Genomic DNA, 17,559 nt, shown 5'->3' with positions numbered 1-17,559 from the left:
GATGGATGGATGGATGGATGGATGGATGGATGCTTAAACACTTTCCAGAAGCCACCATCACATGCTTCACACATGCATCTACTCATCAGCACCACTGATGATGCCGTGAGCCGAGACATGCAACAGGGTTTTACAGTAAACTGCTAAATCTTTTACAAAGTCTGTACAGTGTCCTATCTTTGCTATGAGATAAGAAAGAGGTGGGATTATGACATTTATAATACATGCAGATTCATTAGTCACTCTCATTGTTCTTCAAGGACCAAACACTGGATCTGAGAAACTCTCTGCTCTGACTTGGTTTTTTTCTATTTACCACTTTTATTGAGGAACGTGGCAGCAGGACAGGCCTGGCAGTCGAAGCAGCATGTGTTTTGCCCTGTCAGCAGCTTCTTGTGGCCTCTCGGGCAGGGAGCAGAGCAGATGGACTGCGGCACCTACACACAACCAGCAGGGTTTGAAAGAGAAGAGGGTAAAATATTGTGAATAACCTAAAGGTCTGTGAGATTGACCAGTTTCAGTATCATGTGTAAGATTTCATGATCATGTGTGATATTACTTATGAGCTCAGTATCATTGCCAACATTCACTTTTTACTCTTTACTTTAGCTTACTTATTGTACTTTTTTTTTTAGTAATGTGATGTAATAATGTCTTTTGCTTTTCTACTTTTTAGGCACTGAATTCTTATGTCATTTTGTGTGTGTGTGTGTTTTTAGCAATATCTGGCAAAAAAGTCATCTGGATGAAAAAAATTCAGATTCATCTTGTCTAGTTTAACCTTGTGTTATCTTATCTTAAATAAATTCTGTATTTGTTTAAGTATATATTTAAGAGATGTGCTGATATGTACAAAAGTTAAAATATGATGGCAATTATTTAGGAGAGTGAAACCCAGAATAATAAACTGTACAGATGATATATGCATAGAAGAAAGCGTGGTAGTCAGATAAGTAATTCACCACAGGATCAAGATCTCACTTGCAGGAAAGACCAGAGTACAGCAGAAGAAAAAAGAATCGCTATAAGACACACAACTAAACACAGACAGAAGCACAAAGCAAACATGAACAGTATTTTAAAAACCCACTTAAATATAGGTTTCCATTGATCCAACAGGGTGGAAGGTTCACATTTTATCGTTCTTTGTATTAATTCCATTGACATGGAGCAAAGCAATGGAAAGCAATCTTCACAAATTCACTTTTTACTCACCAAGCATCAAGATTGTTGTTGTCTTTGCTTTTTAAAATTAGATTGCAGCAGTTATGATTATCAGTACGACCACATTGTAATATTAAAAACTGTCTACTGCAGGTGTCATACTAACATTTTCTATTACAATTTTAGATTTTTCTTCATTATACTTTTTATCTTTTTATTCAAATGATGCTCATGATTTTATATTTTTTATATCCACAAACAAAATAAAACAGAAAAACTTAAATATCACTCATGCTGTACTCAAAAATACACCATCCTGTTCTTACTTTTCTTGAGTCTCCTCTGCTGAACCACTCGATCTGATCAGCGTCCACCGTGAGCGAAATGGGATCCGGTGCAAAGGAGCCGACGATCCTGATGGACCAGTCGTTCCCCCTCCAAACCCAGGAAATAATATCGTACCCCGTTGGTGGGTCACCGTTCACATCAAAGTACACAGAGGTGTTCTTCAGAGAGAACCGCACCTGCTTCAGCCAATACAGAAGCTGAGACAGAGAGGAAAAGGGAAATATCAGTGACAAAATAGTCATTGTTTGAAAAATGAAACACAATTTTCCATCATCTTACCTCCCACGGATGCACGTGTCTCTTGCTGCATTCTCCAGAGTCACAACCAAGTGTTTGGTGCAGCGCGTGAGCCACAGCATAGACCGCCGTGTACACGTTAAAGGAAGAGGTGATGTCGTATTTCTCCAGAGAGAAATTCCTTCTGGCGAGGCTGTACAGGTCTGTGCTCTGCAGACAGATGTTGCCTTCATTCGTGGGACGCCCAGAGTCTTCCTGGCTGTGCTGCATAGAAGCTTCAAACGCCCTTCGCTCGAACTCCTCAAAACCAGAAAAGGCCACATACTTGACGGACACGCCAATCACGGTGCCGATGGTTTGGATCCCAGGTATTCCAGATATGAGAGAAGATGCTGACCAGTCCTCCGTCCCGATCCACACCTTGTCCGTGATGTTCCGCTCCAGGACGAATGGCATGAACTTGTTGAGTTTGGTCTTGCTGGAGAACACCACAATGACATTGACTTTGATTGTCAGGAGGTTCTCCACCACGTTCCTCATGACCTGGACTGTTTCAGCTCTGTAGGCGGGGATGACTCCTTGGTAGGCGATGCAGATGCCGTACTCTGATGCATGCTTGGCTAGAGTCTGCATCCCCTCCAGTCCATAGGCGTTGTCGCTGCCCAGGAGAGCGATCCAAGTCCAGTTAAAGCGAGCCAGGATCTGGAGCATGGCTTTCACCTGGTTCTTGTCGCTGGGGATTGTGCGGAAGAAGGATGGATAGAGGAACTTGTTGCTCAGCATTTCATTTGATGCTTCATAGGAGATCTATAATGACAAATGAGAATGTCAGGAAAGATTCTGCTCTTTATTTATACATTTATCTTTCAAAACTTACCTGTGGTACAAGATAGGCCCCCAGCAAAGAAGCAGGGGTGAACGTTTTGCTGCTGCTGTCTGGCCCAATAACAGCCAATGTTCTTTGAGCTTTGCTGGAGTTTGTGCTTGTTTCTCCCTCTGAGCTGGACACAGAAGGATTCTGGGACTGCTGCTCCAACAGGTCCAGAGCTGCCAGGATACCGTACGACTTCGAGGAGACGTCGTAGATCTGGTAGCCAAGCTTCACTCCTGGTAAAAGAGACTGCGGTCCGCTGGCGTTGTTGATTTCCTCCACGGCAAACCTCATGGCTTGCATCATGTGAAATCCATGTTTGTTGGCTTCACCTCTGATAACATGCAAAAAAGGCATTATGACAAACAAAAGAAAAATTATATGCATTTGATTACTGAGGTTGGAAGTTTAAACTCACTCATTGGTTGGAAGCAAAGCAGGCAAATGAGTACTTTGCTGATCGATATAGTGGAGAGGAAAGAATCCAGCGATGGAGAAGTCACCCTGAAGCTGCATCCCCTGTCCCTGGGAGGTGTAATCTAGCTCCCCATCGACTAACTGCAGCATCAGGCCGCTTAAGGCCAGAAACACAGAACCAAGCATGTCCATACTTCACCTCCAGCTCAGAGAAGCTCAGTGTGGCTTGTAGAAACAGATCAGGGATGTTTTTCAAAGTGTGGACTGACAGAGGGTTGGGTTTTGCATGTTTCTGGGGAATGCTTGTTGAGTGATGCCTCTTTGCATATTGGATTTGTTTGTGTGACTGTAGAGTTTCCCTCCCATTAAAATTAGTTGTATAAGTGTAATAAGCCATGAAAAGGCAGACTGGTTCTTTTAAATTACTTTTTCATGTAACTTTAAACCAGAGAAAACACCAACAGTTTGTTATTCAGTGCAGAGCTATTAGTCATAAAACTTTTGTCTCAGTTCATTCAGGATGTTAAAAAAAATATATATAATCTGAGTAAAACATTTTGTCTAATTTCAGTCAGTTTTAACAGATATTTAAAACAGCCCTCTTAATAGTTTTTGTGTATCTGGATGAAACTTCCATCCATCCATCCATTATCTATACACCACTTAATCCTCACTAGGGTCATGGGGGGCTGGAGTCTATCCCAGCTGACTCAGGGTGAAGGCAGGGGACACCCTGGACAGGTCGCCAGTCTATCACAGGGCTACACTTAGAGACAGACAACCAAGCACACTCACATTCACACCTACAGACAATTTAGAATCACCAGTTAACCTCAACATGTTTTTGGACTGTGTGGGAGGAAGACCTTCTTACAACAGTGCTAACCACCGCTCCACCTTACAGCCCTGGATGACACTTGAGAATTCAAATATCTTCATTTACTCCTTAACTAGATACACGTGTAAGGCGGCTATGATCCTGTCTTTTTTTTTTGACAGTTTAGTTTTTTCTTTTTAGGAGCACTTCTCATGATGCAATGTTGAGGTGCAAGAAGGTTGAAAGCATCAAATCTTGAGAAAGAAAGTCTCTGCACAAATAAGTCCAATGCAATACCTAAAACAGAAATGCTGTAAAACCTTTCAAGAGATCTCTCAGGGGGTGAAAAAAGATGACTTTAAAGTAATTTTGTGACGAAACAAAAAGAACGCAAAGTTTCGTTAGCAAACAACAGACCATTAAAAGCTTAACAGAAACAGCCAGATGTCACTTTTTATATCTTTCGTGATACATTTGAGTTAAATTCCTCAAAGAATTATTTGTTTTTAGGTTGGTCACGCGGACATTTGCAAAATAAAATTTAACATGCAAACAGGGAAGCACTAACTTGTAATGAAAGTAGCAGAAAGCAGAAAGTATGTCTTGATGCACTGCAGTCATTTAATCCATAAGAAAAACTACTTTGACAAACAAAATTGTCTGTTGAAGTATCTGTGGTTTTCACTCCTGTGAATTAATGCCAAACCCCTAAATGCTGCTCTGAGTGTGAACTTTAGATTTGTTAAACATAATTATAGTAACATAATGTTTGAACAGACGCTACATGTTTGATTACGTATTGCGCAGTAATAGTAATACAGTAATAATCTGCTGCATCATGTCGTTATTATTGTTGTCAGTGTCTCATATTAAGTTCTGTTTCTGGCTCTTTGATTCATCTGACTGGAAGAAGAAGTAAAACCTTCATTAGTTAGTGCTACCTGTGTTTTTCCGCTTTAACAAGTTAAACCGTATTATTATTTTGTAAAAGGTCTGTACAGGTGTGTCTGAATTTGCATTTTGGTTGATATTTGAGCCTCATTTTGTTAAACACACCTGTAGCACTGACAAACAATTTGCCTGATGCTCACCTGCGTCCTGATCCCAAACCCAACGCTTTGACAGGAATATTGTGCATTTTGACAACCACAGTCTTGTGGAGGCAAATGGACATGTAAATTGGTTTGTCTGTTCAAACACAGAAATTTGAGTGAAATTGTTTGTACAGTGCAAGTTTTTTTTTTAACAGAAGTGTTTGCTAATAGCTCCATATGAGCCAAGCAGGTTTTCTTGTCAATAACAGGTTTGTAGCTGAAACGGTAAATTTGATGCAGCAGCTTTTAAATGATATAAAAAGAAATCTGTTCTTTTTTTCTTTTTTTTTGACCACAGATAGTCTCATACAGACCATGTGTAGATGTATTAGACAGTTTTGTGTTTCCTTTAACTGTGCAACAAGTCATCTGTTGTTCACGCCTGTCAGATCAGTCTAAAAAAAAAAAAAAGTCTCAGAAGGGGTTTATTGTGCAGAAGACTTTTTTTTATAGATGTAAATATTAAAATGAATAGCAGTTCCGTGCTGTTTTACTGTTTCATTTAGTCATACCAGTGTGACTCAGCATGTATGACACAAAGACCCTCAGACATCTAAGTGTAATGCAGCCATGGTTAATCCTTTCATCCTGGAGGTTCCTACCAGACAAAGCTGTATCTGTTATAAAAATTCAACCAGCACCATTTTTTGAAGGTTGCCCAGCATGTTACATTTGCCGAAGAGACCATCAAAATGATGAAAAAGGACGAAAATAGATTCTGAATTTGTTGTGTTTCATTTCAGAACATCAGCTTTACTAAAGTTGGGGCTGATAAATTTTAAACACCAACATTGAAATGTTATTTACTCTTTACAGTATAAGTAGCTTTTGCATTTGGAGTTTTTCAGATCTCACTGTGGCCTGCAGGTTAGGATTAGTAGACTTATTCTATTTCAACAACTTCCCATAACCTTATGATTTTTATCCTCAAGCGTGTTCATTTGGCCATCCAGTTTTGCAGTTGCTATTGACAAGATCTGATGATGCTTTTTCAGGTGATTTCAATACAAAGCTTTGACTGAATGAGATATTGTTTTTATTTATGCCTGTGCTTTCCCTGTAATCACATGTCACAGCGTAAACTGTAAGAAATTATATTCTGGATTTTACGCTAAGCACATCAAATGGCTCAGAATCCTAAACTATATTTGCACAGTCGTTATGTTTGTTTGGTTCAATAATCTGCTCTGCAACTTCAGGAGGCTCCTTTATAAAATTCCTGTTGATCTAGTGATTGTTTTTGGCATTTTTCCTCCTTCTGTCCTTTGATTGAATCCTTATATAATCCGTATTTTTTGATCCAACAATAACTCGAAAAAAAGCCAGCTACAAGGTGCATTTTTGTGTAAATAAACATCATATACGTAAAATGAAGCAGGTAATTGATATTTAAATTAAATATTTAAAAATGCATATTATTTAGCAATAATAGCAAAATATGAGCCCAGTTTTTTTTAATGAATATTTACAATACAGGGTTTTAAAAATAAAATATATACAGTCATCCTCAGATTTATTCATATCCTCCCATTAAAGAAGGGAAAAAAACAGCTGTCAATGAAATAAGTTGAAACTGACAAAAGTAATAATCATTAAGAAAAATAAATAAAAAAAAGACAATCATGACATTGCTTTTGAATAGTGGTTTAACAGAAACATTAAAAAAACTAACAAAAAAACCCAAAACAAAACCAAACACTCAAACAAGCATGATGGGACCTGTAAACTAATATTTAGTTGAACAACTCTTTGAGACAATCACTGCAATCAAGTGTTTTCTGTAACTCTCAGTCAGACTTCTGCACCTGCTGACAGGGTTTTTGACTTTGGCCCACTGCTCATCAGCTCATCGTTGTTTTTTTTAATTATTCTTTTCAACCACAATTCAAAAGCAGTGTCTTATTTCATGAAATTATAATTTAGCAAATTTTTATTTATTATTACTTCGTTCAGTTTCTAGTTATTTGAGTGACTGTTGGGACATTTGTCTTGTCTTTAATGGAAGGGTGTGAATACATTTCAGGACGACTGTGTGTGTATACATGGTTTGGCTTTAAAAATGTATATGTACATGGAGGTTTAGTCTTGCAAAATGTAGATGTACAAATAGGGGTCATTTTATACCATGCATATGTACACACAGTGGTGATTTAATAGAATGTAGTCTCTATTAACTGACAGAGGAGCTTTCATGTGCTCATCTCTGGATAAAGCGGGCGATGCTCGACTCTGCTTACGTCACTTTTGTGCGACGCACATGTCGAGGTGAAAGTGCAAGCTGCCATTTTTTCGAGGCAATCTTTTTGATGAGTTAGGCGACCAAAGCCCAAGTGTGAGTTTTGCCGTGAGTCTTTCATAGTTTTGTTTCATATGCTGGCTTGCTGAGAGGTTTTCGGCACGAATATTAGAGCAGCTGGTTTAATTTAAACTCGGGTTAGGGCGCAGACTAGCGCGGGGCTGCACGGCTCTGCAGATGGCTGCTTAGCTCGGCTGGCTAACGTTAGCTGGTGCTGTAAACAAACACTACACACAGTGAGGAAACAGCCGCAGGTAAAGCAGCTCACACTCTGAAGGTTTGTTCAGCACATTGGGTCAATAGTTCCTTTAGTGAAGCGCTAACACAGCGTTAGAAACCTGACGTTTGGCGGAGCGGGCTGCGGGAGGCTGCTTGCTGCTGCTTGTCTGCAACTTAACGACTCAACTTCAGTTTTGATGACAGTGCGAGTTTCTCCAAAATAGCTCGGAGCTCATTGGCTTTAGAGCGGGTCGGAGTCAGTCCGGTCACCGGGGAAGCGCGCACTCGCACACCGGCATGTCGTCGTTCTCTGAGCCCGCCCTGGAGAAGAAGCTGTCGGAGCTGAGCAGCTCGCAGCAGAGCGTCCAGACCCTGTCTCTGTGGATCATCCACCACCGCAAACACTCGGGCCTCATCGTCAAAGTGTGGCACCGAGAGCTGAAAAAAGGTGAGAGCTGACTGCTGCTGCAAGAAACACACAGCATGGGAGAGCATGTTGTAGATCCAGTGCAATGAACACAGGGACATGTCACACTGTCAGAGCCTCCTGTCATAGTGGACAGGACAGCTGCAGGTTGACTCAGTCGGCTGTAATAGACTGAAGACACTTTGTGTGATTGAAAATGCTGTTTTTAGACCTAAATATGATCAAACAGGCTGTTCTTGTTGAGCTCTCAATGTGCTAAACTCCACAATGTAGATAGATAGATAGATAGATAGATAGATAGATAGATAGATAGATAGATAGATAGATACCTTATTCGTGCCCTTGGATAAATTCAGGGTATCCAGGAGCTCACAAATGTTATATGTAGGAAAAATGAGGAAAACACAGTGCAAAGTAACATGCAACATGCTGGTAGAAGAACATGTATCCTATACATGTGAGAGAAATCACTAAAAAAAATCTTTAAAAATGAAGAGGCTAGATTATATCATTAAAATCTCTAATTTTGTCTCACATGGATGTTTGATTAAGAATGTTTTGTAAGCCTATATAGTAATCCTGTTAGTTTTATTTATTTTTTTCCTCAAGAAAATACATTTAGCCTCTTAAGACCTGACGTCCACATGCATGGACATCACATTTTGGGTTATATTACCACAGTAGTTAATTTAAAAAATATATATTATTTTATTATTATTATTTTTATTATTGTTGTTATTTTTCCTTTTTTAAAATGTGTTTTATATGTGTATATTTTTAAATATATTTTTTATCTTCTCTATATATATATTTATTTTTATTTTTTATTCCTCTTTGCTGTTTGATCAAATAGTGAAATAAATGAAATAATAAAAATTGCAGATCAAACAAGAGATCAGGTCTGAAGAGGTTAACAAAAGGAGGATGCAAAAAAACCCTCAGTATTACTGACACTACTAAAGGAATAATGCACCATGAAACACAACTCGGATGTGCTTTTTTTTTTTTTTGTTAAATGTTGGTTGGTAGTTTATTTTTTTCAATTCCTGAAGAACACAGACCACATTTGACCTTAAGTTTCTGTAGTGAGATTCTTCAATGAAGAAGCAGAGCTGCTGCTGCAGCTATTAATGTCATTATTCACCACTCAGCTGTTAAGTTGATCAGCGGTAACTGTGATAATCAAACAGTTTGAGTATTTTTTTTAAAAAGAAAAAATTAAAATTCTCTGATTGCAGCTTTTCAAAAGTGATTTTTGTTTTATTTCTTTCCTCCACTGTGATAGTAAACTGAATATCTTTGGGATGTGGATAAAACAAAACGTGTCATCTTGTGCTTTGGGAAACAAGCAATTTTTAAAAAGACTTTATGATATTTTATAAAACAAACAACTAATTGATTATTCAAGATAATTATCAACAGATTATTTGATAATAGAAATAACTGTTAGTTGCAGTCTTAATTAGAAGCCAGTGTCAGGTTTTTACGTCAGCCCTTCAGAATAACAGGACTAGATCTTATTTTTTGATTCACTGTTTGTTCTGACATCCAGCAGAGTAAAACCACTTGATGATGAGTCAGACCACAGTAGCAGAATATCGAGAAAAAAAATTACCCCTATCATCAAAATGAAATGTAAATGTTCCTCCTTTCATTCTGCTACCGGACATATCTGTTACAGGGGGGCAATTAATCATGGAGTAGGTTCAGAAAACACATATATGAAATGTTTGTTTTTTTAATGTGTCTTCCAGCTAAAAGCACCAGGAAGCTGACGTTCCTGTATCTGGCTAACGATGTCATCCAGAACAGCAAGAAGAAAGGACCGGAGTTCACCAAAGACTTTGAGTCTGTGCTGGTCGATGCCTGCTCCCATGTTGCCAGGTATAGTTTTCTATCTATATATCAAACAGCCACATATTATGGTTTGTGTGTGTGAAGTGGAAATACGTCAATAAAAACACATTACTACACAGGATTTCCGTTTATCCAATTCCCCCCACTGAGTCAGTACTTAGTACCCCCCCTGTGGCTGCTATCAAAGCTTTCAAACACTTTATGTGGCTCAGAGTCCGTCTATTTTTGATTCCACGCACTCTTCCAGCAGATCACTTCAAGTTCAGGGATATTTTTAGGCTGTTGTGCACACAAAGCAGGTTTCTAATAATGCTCAGGTCAGGGGACTGTGAGGGTCGTTCTAAAAGCTGCAGCTGGTGTTTCTTGAAGCAGTTTGTGGTGGATTTTGAGGTCTGCTTCGGATCATTGTTCTTTCGTGACAGCCGGCCTTTTTTTCCGTTTCTCTCCGTTAATTGATGCTCGACATCTGCGTTGGGACTGAGCTGATTTTCAGTGGAATCCAGTCTTTATCTGCTCAGTGCTTCCTTTGCCTATATATGCCACATGACTCCAAAGCACAGTGTTTTCCACCTCCTGGCTGAGCAGTTGGAACGGTCTTCTGTTCATCCAATGCTTTTCTCTCCAACCATACTCCAACATACAGATTTTACTTCATCAGTCCGCTGCACTCGTTCCTAACAGCTGTAGCTTATTCAGATGATGCTTTGTAAACTTCAGACGCTGACTTTTCTAATGAGATTGCAGGTTAGGATTTCTGCTAATAACTCTGCGATATTGACTTTGATCGTGCATCAACACTCCCGTGTCGACTAAACTGCCCTGCAGCTTCTCTGCTGTTTTTACTTCTTTGCATCGCATTCGTGCCTGTAGATGTGGTTTTTGGTCTTTTTCGATATCTTGTCTCGACTTTCGCAGCTTCCCTTAGCTGCCATTTCATAAAGACATTTCAGGCTGTTGAAGTTGCTGATGGAATCACTTTGAAATCGTTTTATATCCTCCCCTCTTGTAGGCATCAGTTAGCTTCATTGTCAGATCCTTACTAAGAGGATCTCATAGTTGTTTAGTCTGAAGGGTCAGAAAATGTCTCGTAAACTGTAGAATCCAAACAACAGTTCATGACAAATCAATTAAGGCTTAATGAGCCAATGGAGTTCTGAGACGCTACAAGAAGTTTGCCCAAAAGCTACATGATTTATTACATTTTAAGTTGATGAAATTAAAAGGAACCGATATTTGTATGGTTATATTTTTACTTCAGATATCAACCAAGTAAGGCTGCAAGGTGCTCGGTGGTTAGCACCATTGCCTCGTAGCAAGAAGGTTGCCGGTTCACAGATCTTTCTGCGTGAAGTTTGCATGTTCACCACGTGCAGCGTGGGTTCTCTCTGGGTTCTCCGGCTTCCTCCCACACAGTCCAGAAACATGTTGAGGTTGACTGGTGATTCTAAATTGTCCGTAGGTGTGAATGTGAGTGTGCTTGGTTGTCTGTCTCTAAGTGTAGCCCTGTGATAGACTGGTGACCTGTCCAGGGTGTCTCCTGCCTTCACCCTGAGTCAGCTGGGATAGACTCCAGCCCCCCATGATCCTAGTGAGGATTAAGCGGTGTATAGATGATGGATGGATGTCAACCAAATATGTGGTTTTTACTAGGGGGTCCCAAACATTTGAATAGCTGTAAATCTACACAGTTCTGCACAGAAACTCTTAGAGCTGGAGTTAGAGTCTTTTTCTTTTCAATCTTGTTTTCTGCAAAAACATTTGACTAATGGGGGTAATATTTTAAAGGCATATTTCACTTTAAAATAAAATTTAGATTCTGATTAATCTCAGCGTTTTTTTTACAGCAGCACAACCAAAAAAAAAAACTGAACTGAAATCAGTTACAGCTCTAACACCTACTTACAACACTGCAGTATGTTCTTTCACGATCCACAGGTTTTTCGGAGGTTCTTCTTTAACTGTTTTATTTTCTGAGCTGGTCATTATTTGCTCTTGTCCTCTGATGAACTCTGCTGTTCCTCCGTCACCCTGCAGTGAAGCAGACGAGAACTGTAAAAAGCACATGGAGAGACTCCTCAACATCTGGAAGGAGAGGAGCCTTTACAGGAGCGACTTCATTCAGCAGCTCAAACTGGCCATAGAAGACTCGAACAGCCCCAGACCTTCAGGTTAGAATCCCATCGCATAATTATATAGTTACACGTGGACATAAATATATATATACACACACAGTAACATGTGCATTATATTTGTTGAGGGTGGGCGATACCACAAAATTAGGTTTTAAAATCAGCTCCATGGTCACAGACATTAAAACCACGCTACTTCTCAAATATATTTTAATCAACTCTGAACAATTTACCAAACATGAAGCATCTCTTTACAGTTTTACACTGTTGATTACTTAATCTCATGCACAACAAAACTATTTTTAAAGGTAGTTACAAAAGCTAATAGTGTGAATTCTCTGATTGCAGCACACATAAGTGCAAAGAAGAATGAGAAATAAATGTGTTAGTTTGTTGTAACGTCAGTATATCAATATTTTAGGTATCGACCCACCAACCCCTTGTATTTGTATGTTAATTTTATTGTATTTTTTTCTTTATCTGGACTGTACATTCGTGTACAAGACTAGTTTTACACTTCATAGTGTAAAAATCCTACAAATTGTGTTAGTTTCCATATTGAAGGACACTTTGAGAATCTAAACTTTTTACATTTTACTGACGGTGGAACTAAAATGTTGATTACTTCATTTGAAAATAGCTGAATGATGGCTGGTGAATTATTATTTAACTCTGACAAAATTAGACATTTTTACAATTCCTTTTTCAAAAATGACAAACAAGTTAACTCACATGGAATTAAAAGGAGTCATAACCTGTTGTTACTGTGAAGAATCCAGTTTGTTAAGCGTTCATTTAGTCCAGAGTTTAATATTTAAGGTGAATTACGTCGTTTAGTAATGTTGAATATGGCATTTTCTTGGTCTCTGGTGTCTACACTGGACTCTGCAGAAGAGAAGAAAGCTGTGAAACGAACCTATCAGAAAATCCAGGAAGACGAAGACGATGAGGACGACGACTATAGAAGCCATGCTTCTCCTCACAGCGCAGACTCCTCTGCAACTCAGCTAGTAAGGACGCCAATATGTAGTCAAGTCAGTGTTATAATGTTTGGTTGTGGTTTTTTCTCCTTGCCGTGCCATCTTTCTTCTTTCTACCCTTACCTCTCTCCTCCCCTTCATTCTGTTTTCTCTTACTCTGGTCATCGTTAACCCTATTTACTTCTTTGTTTTTCCAGACAGAGGAGCTGGTTAAAGCCCTGCAGGACTTAGAAAACGCCGCATCAGGCGATGCAGCTGTTCGCCAGAAGATTGCTTCGTTGCCGCAAGAAGTTCAGGATGTTTCCCTGTTAGAGAAGATCACTGGTAGGACCTGGCAGCTCAATTTATTGCTCCTGGTATATTGTATGCAGATATCCCACGAGCATGGATGTGCTTTGTTGTATTTCTTCCTTGTTACGGCAACATGCTTCTGATTTTTGTTAGAAAAAAATCCTTCAACAGTTTTGTCACTAACAAAGGGATGATTCAGCGGAAGGAAAAACAATAAAGAGCAAAAGCACACAATGGAAATCCAAATAAAATAAGAAGTGGAAAAAAACAATGGACATATTGTTGGAAATGTAATGTGAACAATTGTTAAAATTGAGTGTTATTGTAAAACAGTTTCTGCAGTCAGAACCATGGTTCCCTGTTTGTACCTATGTATAGTACATGTTGTTAAAATGTGCATCTTGTTCAGGTCAGTGTTCTAGAGACTGTCAACAGTATACATGTTGAAATATGGGACAAATATACCACATATTACACAACAAGCAGTTGAGTTCAGGGAAAGTGCTGCCTTGTACAGTCATACATTCTGGAAACAATATTCTGTGACCTCAACAATCCACTTTGGCTTCAATTTAGACAAAGAAGCAGCAGACAAGCTGTCAAAAACGGTGGATGAAGCCTGTTTACTGCTGGCGGAGTACAACGGGCGACTGGCTGCAGAGCTGGAGGACCGCAGGCAGCTGGCCCGCATGCTGACTGAGTACATCACCAGCCAGAAGGAGGCACTAATGGAGCGAGAGAAGAAACTAGAGGTAAGGCACAGCCTACACAAACACAACAGTACCTGTGTTTACATGTAAAGGTTCAGAAATATTGCAAATGAGGCTTGTTTCCATTCAGTGCTTTGTAGTGAATAAACGAGGCTGCATGGTGTCGTCAGAATGTGGTGGTGGAGGCTACAGCTCATGGCAGAAATAAAAGTAGAGTTTGCAGACTGGAAATAAAATCAACCACCAAAAGTCTTGAAGAAAAATAAGAAACAAACTTAACCAGTTGCCTTGAGCGTTTACGGCAACTGGTTGTATTCGATTGGTCAAGATATAAATATTTCGTGTTATCCTTGTTTCACGCTGTCTCGAGGAGAGGAAGGTGAAAGAGGTGGAAACAGCTGATTGGTCTATGTGAGTTAAATGCCTGCTCAGTCAAAACCTATTCACAAAAGGTGTTTTTATCTCCCACAAAGTGCATTAACTCATTGGGAGCATAGAAAGCGTACAGATAAGTCGGATAAAGTGCGTACATATTTATAGAAGAATTTAAACTGATTGAATAAAACTGCTAAAAATAAAAAAGAAGCAACAATAAAAGCATGTAAAAAACAAAGTATTCAATAGTGTTCTTACTGGGGAGACCAGGAGTGTATTACAGTAGTCCACTCTATAAGTACTAAAAGCATGAATGAGTTTTTTAAAATCTTCCTTGGACACAAAGTTCCTCAGTTTGTGTTTTGCAGATGCCAGAATTAGGATTTAGTTACGGCTTCGATGTGACTGCTGAAATTGAGATCCTCGTCATTGAACACAACACAATTCTTGCCATTAACTTTTGCAAGAATATATATACAACAAACTCTGACTAAAAAATACATTATGGAAACACAGGCAGTCAGCAGCGAGACAAAAATCTCAGTGGTGAAGTTTTGTCTTTGCCAGTCATTAATGAGCGGTATTCTATTTATTATATTACAGGTGTATCTACACTAATTTTGACAGTTCTTTCAGATTGCATATTCAGTACAGCTTACATGCTGATGTTTGGAAATATGCCAACATCACCACAGAGAAGTCTGAAAAGGCAAGAAACACAAACAAGGAAATGATTAGAGTCAGAATTAATCCCATAATCCCACATTTCCGAGATAATCTTTCTTGTTTTCTGTCTGACTGCTGGTATTTCCTCAGCATTCCTGTTTCCAGAGTAACTTGTTTAATATTCAGCTCATTCTTGTCGTCCTTCCCTTTGCAGGAATACAAGCAGAAACTAGCGAGGGTGACCCAGGTGAGGAAAGAGCTCAAGTCCCACATCCAGAGTCTCCCCGACCTTTCCCTGCTGCCCAACGTGACTGGAGGTCTGGCGCCGCTGCCTTCAGCCGGAGACCTCTTCTCCACTGACTGAGAGACATTTGCCCGGACAAACTAACACCCCCGTGCCCCTCCCCAGCAAAACTCAGCCCCATGTTTGACTCACAGAAGTTCTTCGAGCTGTGGACACATGTGGTCAGACCTCTCGCAGAAGAGCAGCCGGCCCACCTGCTAGCAAACCTGCAGGTCCAATGGAAGGTTTGGTCAAATCAAAACGCTCTGCAGAGGAGAACAGAGACTCCGTCAGCCTGGATTTATTTTCCCACACTGGCTTGATCATCGAGGATTCCACTTCACCAGCTTGGAACAAGTTTCTTTCCTGATTTTTAAAAAAAAATAGTAGTTTTGTTTTAAATGCTGGAAATGTCAGCAGTTTTCAGGGGGAGGGGCGGGTTGAAGAAGCAATGTGTAGACATGAATGTTGTTTGTCAGGACGTGTCAATCAGAGCATATTTTTTTTGATTTAGTGAGCAAAGAAGGGCTCTCTAAATTCCTATAGGTCGTGACTACACTGTGAAGAGGACGTACCATTCATTAGTTTTATTATTTGGCTTTCAGTTGGTGGCTTTTTATTGACCCTTAGTCAGACAGGTGGTTTTGATGTGTGTGTGTGTGTGTGTGTATGTGTGTGTGTGTGTGTGTGTACTTAGAGAACTGGGTTTAGCGTACATGGTTTTTTTTTTTTGGTTGTTTCGACAGCTGTTACACACTCATCTCACTGACACTTCGTAGAGTCTGATTAAACAGAATGATTTTTTTGAAGTCGAGACACATTCTTGTTTTCCGTGTTTCCATTTTTAAGCATTTTTCGCATTTGTAGACGAAAAATCCGAAGCGTGGGACTGTGTGCAACTGCTTTCATGCTTGAATTTGGACAGACGCTTGAAATAGGCCTCTTCTGTTAATTTGAGGTTTGAGTTTGGCCGAGCAAATCCTTGAAGTTAGATAAAAGCATTTCAAAGTTTTCTTTAAGAGAAACTGTCTAAAAGAAAGTATCTTCTTAAAGAGGGAAGGTAATGGTGGGAAAGTATTAAAGGTGGTAATGTTTTAGTGTCTGCAGGGTTGAGCAATGTGGAAACCAATTACCAAGACAACCAAACTATGCTTAATTATTAACAGCATTGAATTCCCACAATGATTAAACTGACCATTAGTTGCTACATATTGCTCAGTCCTGCTTGTGTCTAGATGTCCAGTGATTAAATATATAATGGATTCGTTTCTGCAGTCCCCTTTTATGTATGTGTGTTTTAAAATAGGTGATGAATCACATCTCAGGCCTAATGATTTAGATTTTGCATTCAGGAAGAGTAAGCGAGTCCCCAAAGTAGTATTTTAGTTTCAACATTAAAAGCCAGAACAACACGCATCATCCGTTTAACTCATGTCTGATGTGTGTGTGTGTGTGTATTCAGAAAGGAAAAAAAACAAAACATTTATGGAGAAGTTTTACGATAAAAAGGTCAGCGATGTTTACTCAGACAAACCACTCGTTTTGTCGAAGCTTTCAGAAGCACACGGCGGCTCCTGCTGCTGGAGGGACGAGCGTTCTCTCAAGGAAAAAGAAGATTCTAGCAGCTGTAACGTACCTGCTGATGCAACAGGCTCTGGTGAGAAATGCTGCTGCGAATCCTTCTCGGTAAACGTCTGTCAGCAACCACAAAGTATCTGAAACGGCAGGTAAAAACAAACAGCTTCAGCTTTGTTTGTCAAACCAAAAAGGTGTTGGATGTATTCATTAGTGTCACTACTGAGGCCACGAGACGTGTTCTGGTTTGGACCCCAATGTTAAATCTGCTTTCTGTAGCCTTGGATGTCAAATTCTGATGCATCATTTGATTCAGCTTTACGTTAAATAAGTGTTGATCACAGCTGCTGTATACCGGGAAGGATTTCAGCAACATTTTAACCCAGATGTGCTTCACTGTAGATATTATTTAGATATTTTCTTACCTACTTGCTGTGTGGTATGCGCTTCTCTCTGTGGAATCATACTGTACTACCAAGACTCTACCAGTAGGGGCAGCGGTTTTCTGTAATGAAAGTGATTCAGTGGACGCCAATAAACTGGAACCATTTGAACAAATATTGTGTGTATTTTGCATGAAGTCAGCGCAAAAAATATATATATTACATATGTTGTTAATAGCTTTTTGTCACTGAAAAATACTTGTAGTCAAACACTGCCTATAAAAGCTGTTATACACCATGAAGTCATACACTGATAAGTCACAACATTCAAATCACTTGCCTAATACTGGATAGCTCCCCTCGTGTCGCCAAAACAGCTCTGAGCCATCGAGGTGTGGCCTTTACATCTCTGAAGGTGTC

The 17,559-nt window shown here is 39.5% G+C and overlaps 2 protein-coding genes across 3 annotated transcripts in view; one reads left to right on the top strand and one right to left on the bottom strand.

The window, feature by feature from the left end:
* tas1r1 (taste receptor, type 1, member 1) overlaps window positions 1-3,223 on the bottom strand; it is a 5,374-nt gene extending 2,151 nt beyond the window's left edge. The window contains exons 1-5 of the mRNA XM_008302246.1: window positions 3,039-3,223; window positions 2,627-2,954; window positions 1,792-2,556; window positions 1,491-1,709; window positions 317-437 (exon numbers count right to left, since the gene is read on the bottom strand). Coding sequence (XP_008300468.1) covers window positions 317-437; window positions 1,491-1,709; window positions 1,792-2,556; window positions 2,627-2,954; window positions 3,039-3,223 — 1,618 coding nt within the window. The remainder of the gene's footprint in view (window positions 1-316; window positions 438-1,490; window positions 1,710-1,791; window positions 2,557-2,626; window positions 2,955-3,038) is intronic.
* A 3,974-nt stretch (window positions 3,224-7,197) lies between these two features.
* On the top strand, window positions 7,198-17,314 carry rprd1b (regulation of nuclear pre-mRNA domain containing 1B). 2 transcript variants are annotated; one of them, XM_008302245.1, is made up of 8 exons: window positions 7,198-7,280; window positions 7,688-7,911; window positions 9,645-9,774; window positions 11,782-11,915; window positions 12,768-12,886; window positions 13,054-13,180; window positions 13,724-13,899; window positions 15,113-17,314. In XM_008302245.1, exons 2-8 carry the CDS (start codon window positions 7,761-7,763, stop codon window positions 15,260-15,262), a joined length of 987 nt encoding a protein of 328 aa, XP_008300467.1. In that variant the 5' UTR covers window positions 7,198-7,280; window positions 7,688-7,760; the 3' UTR covers window positions 15,263-17,314. The 2 variants fall into 2 exon arrangements, with proteins under 2 accessions (XP_008300467.1, XP_008300466.1); XM_008302244.1 differs by having other exon boundaries at window positions 7,235-7,911.
* Window positions 17,315-17,559: the final 245 nt, after the last annotated feature.

This window comes from Stegastes partitus, unplaced genomic scaffold, assembly GCF_000690725.1.
Source record: "Stegastes partitus isolate 25-593 unplaced genomic scaffold, Stegastes_partitus-1.0.2 Scaffold1782, whole genome shotgun sequence".
NCBI classification, from domain to species: domain Eukaryota; kingdom Metazoa; phylum Chordata; class Actinopteri; family Pomacentridae; genus Stegastes; species Stegastes partitus.
Note: the sequence above shows the minus strand (reverse complement) of the source record. Positions and strands in the feature narration are given on the sequence as shown.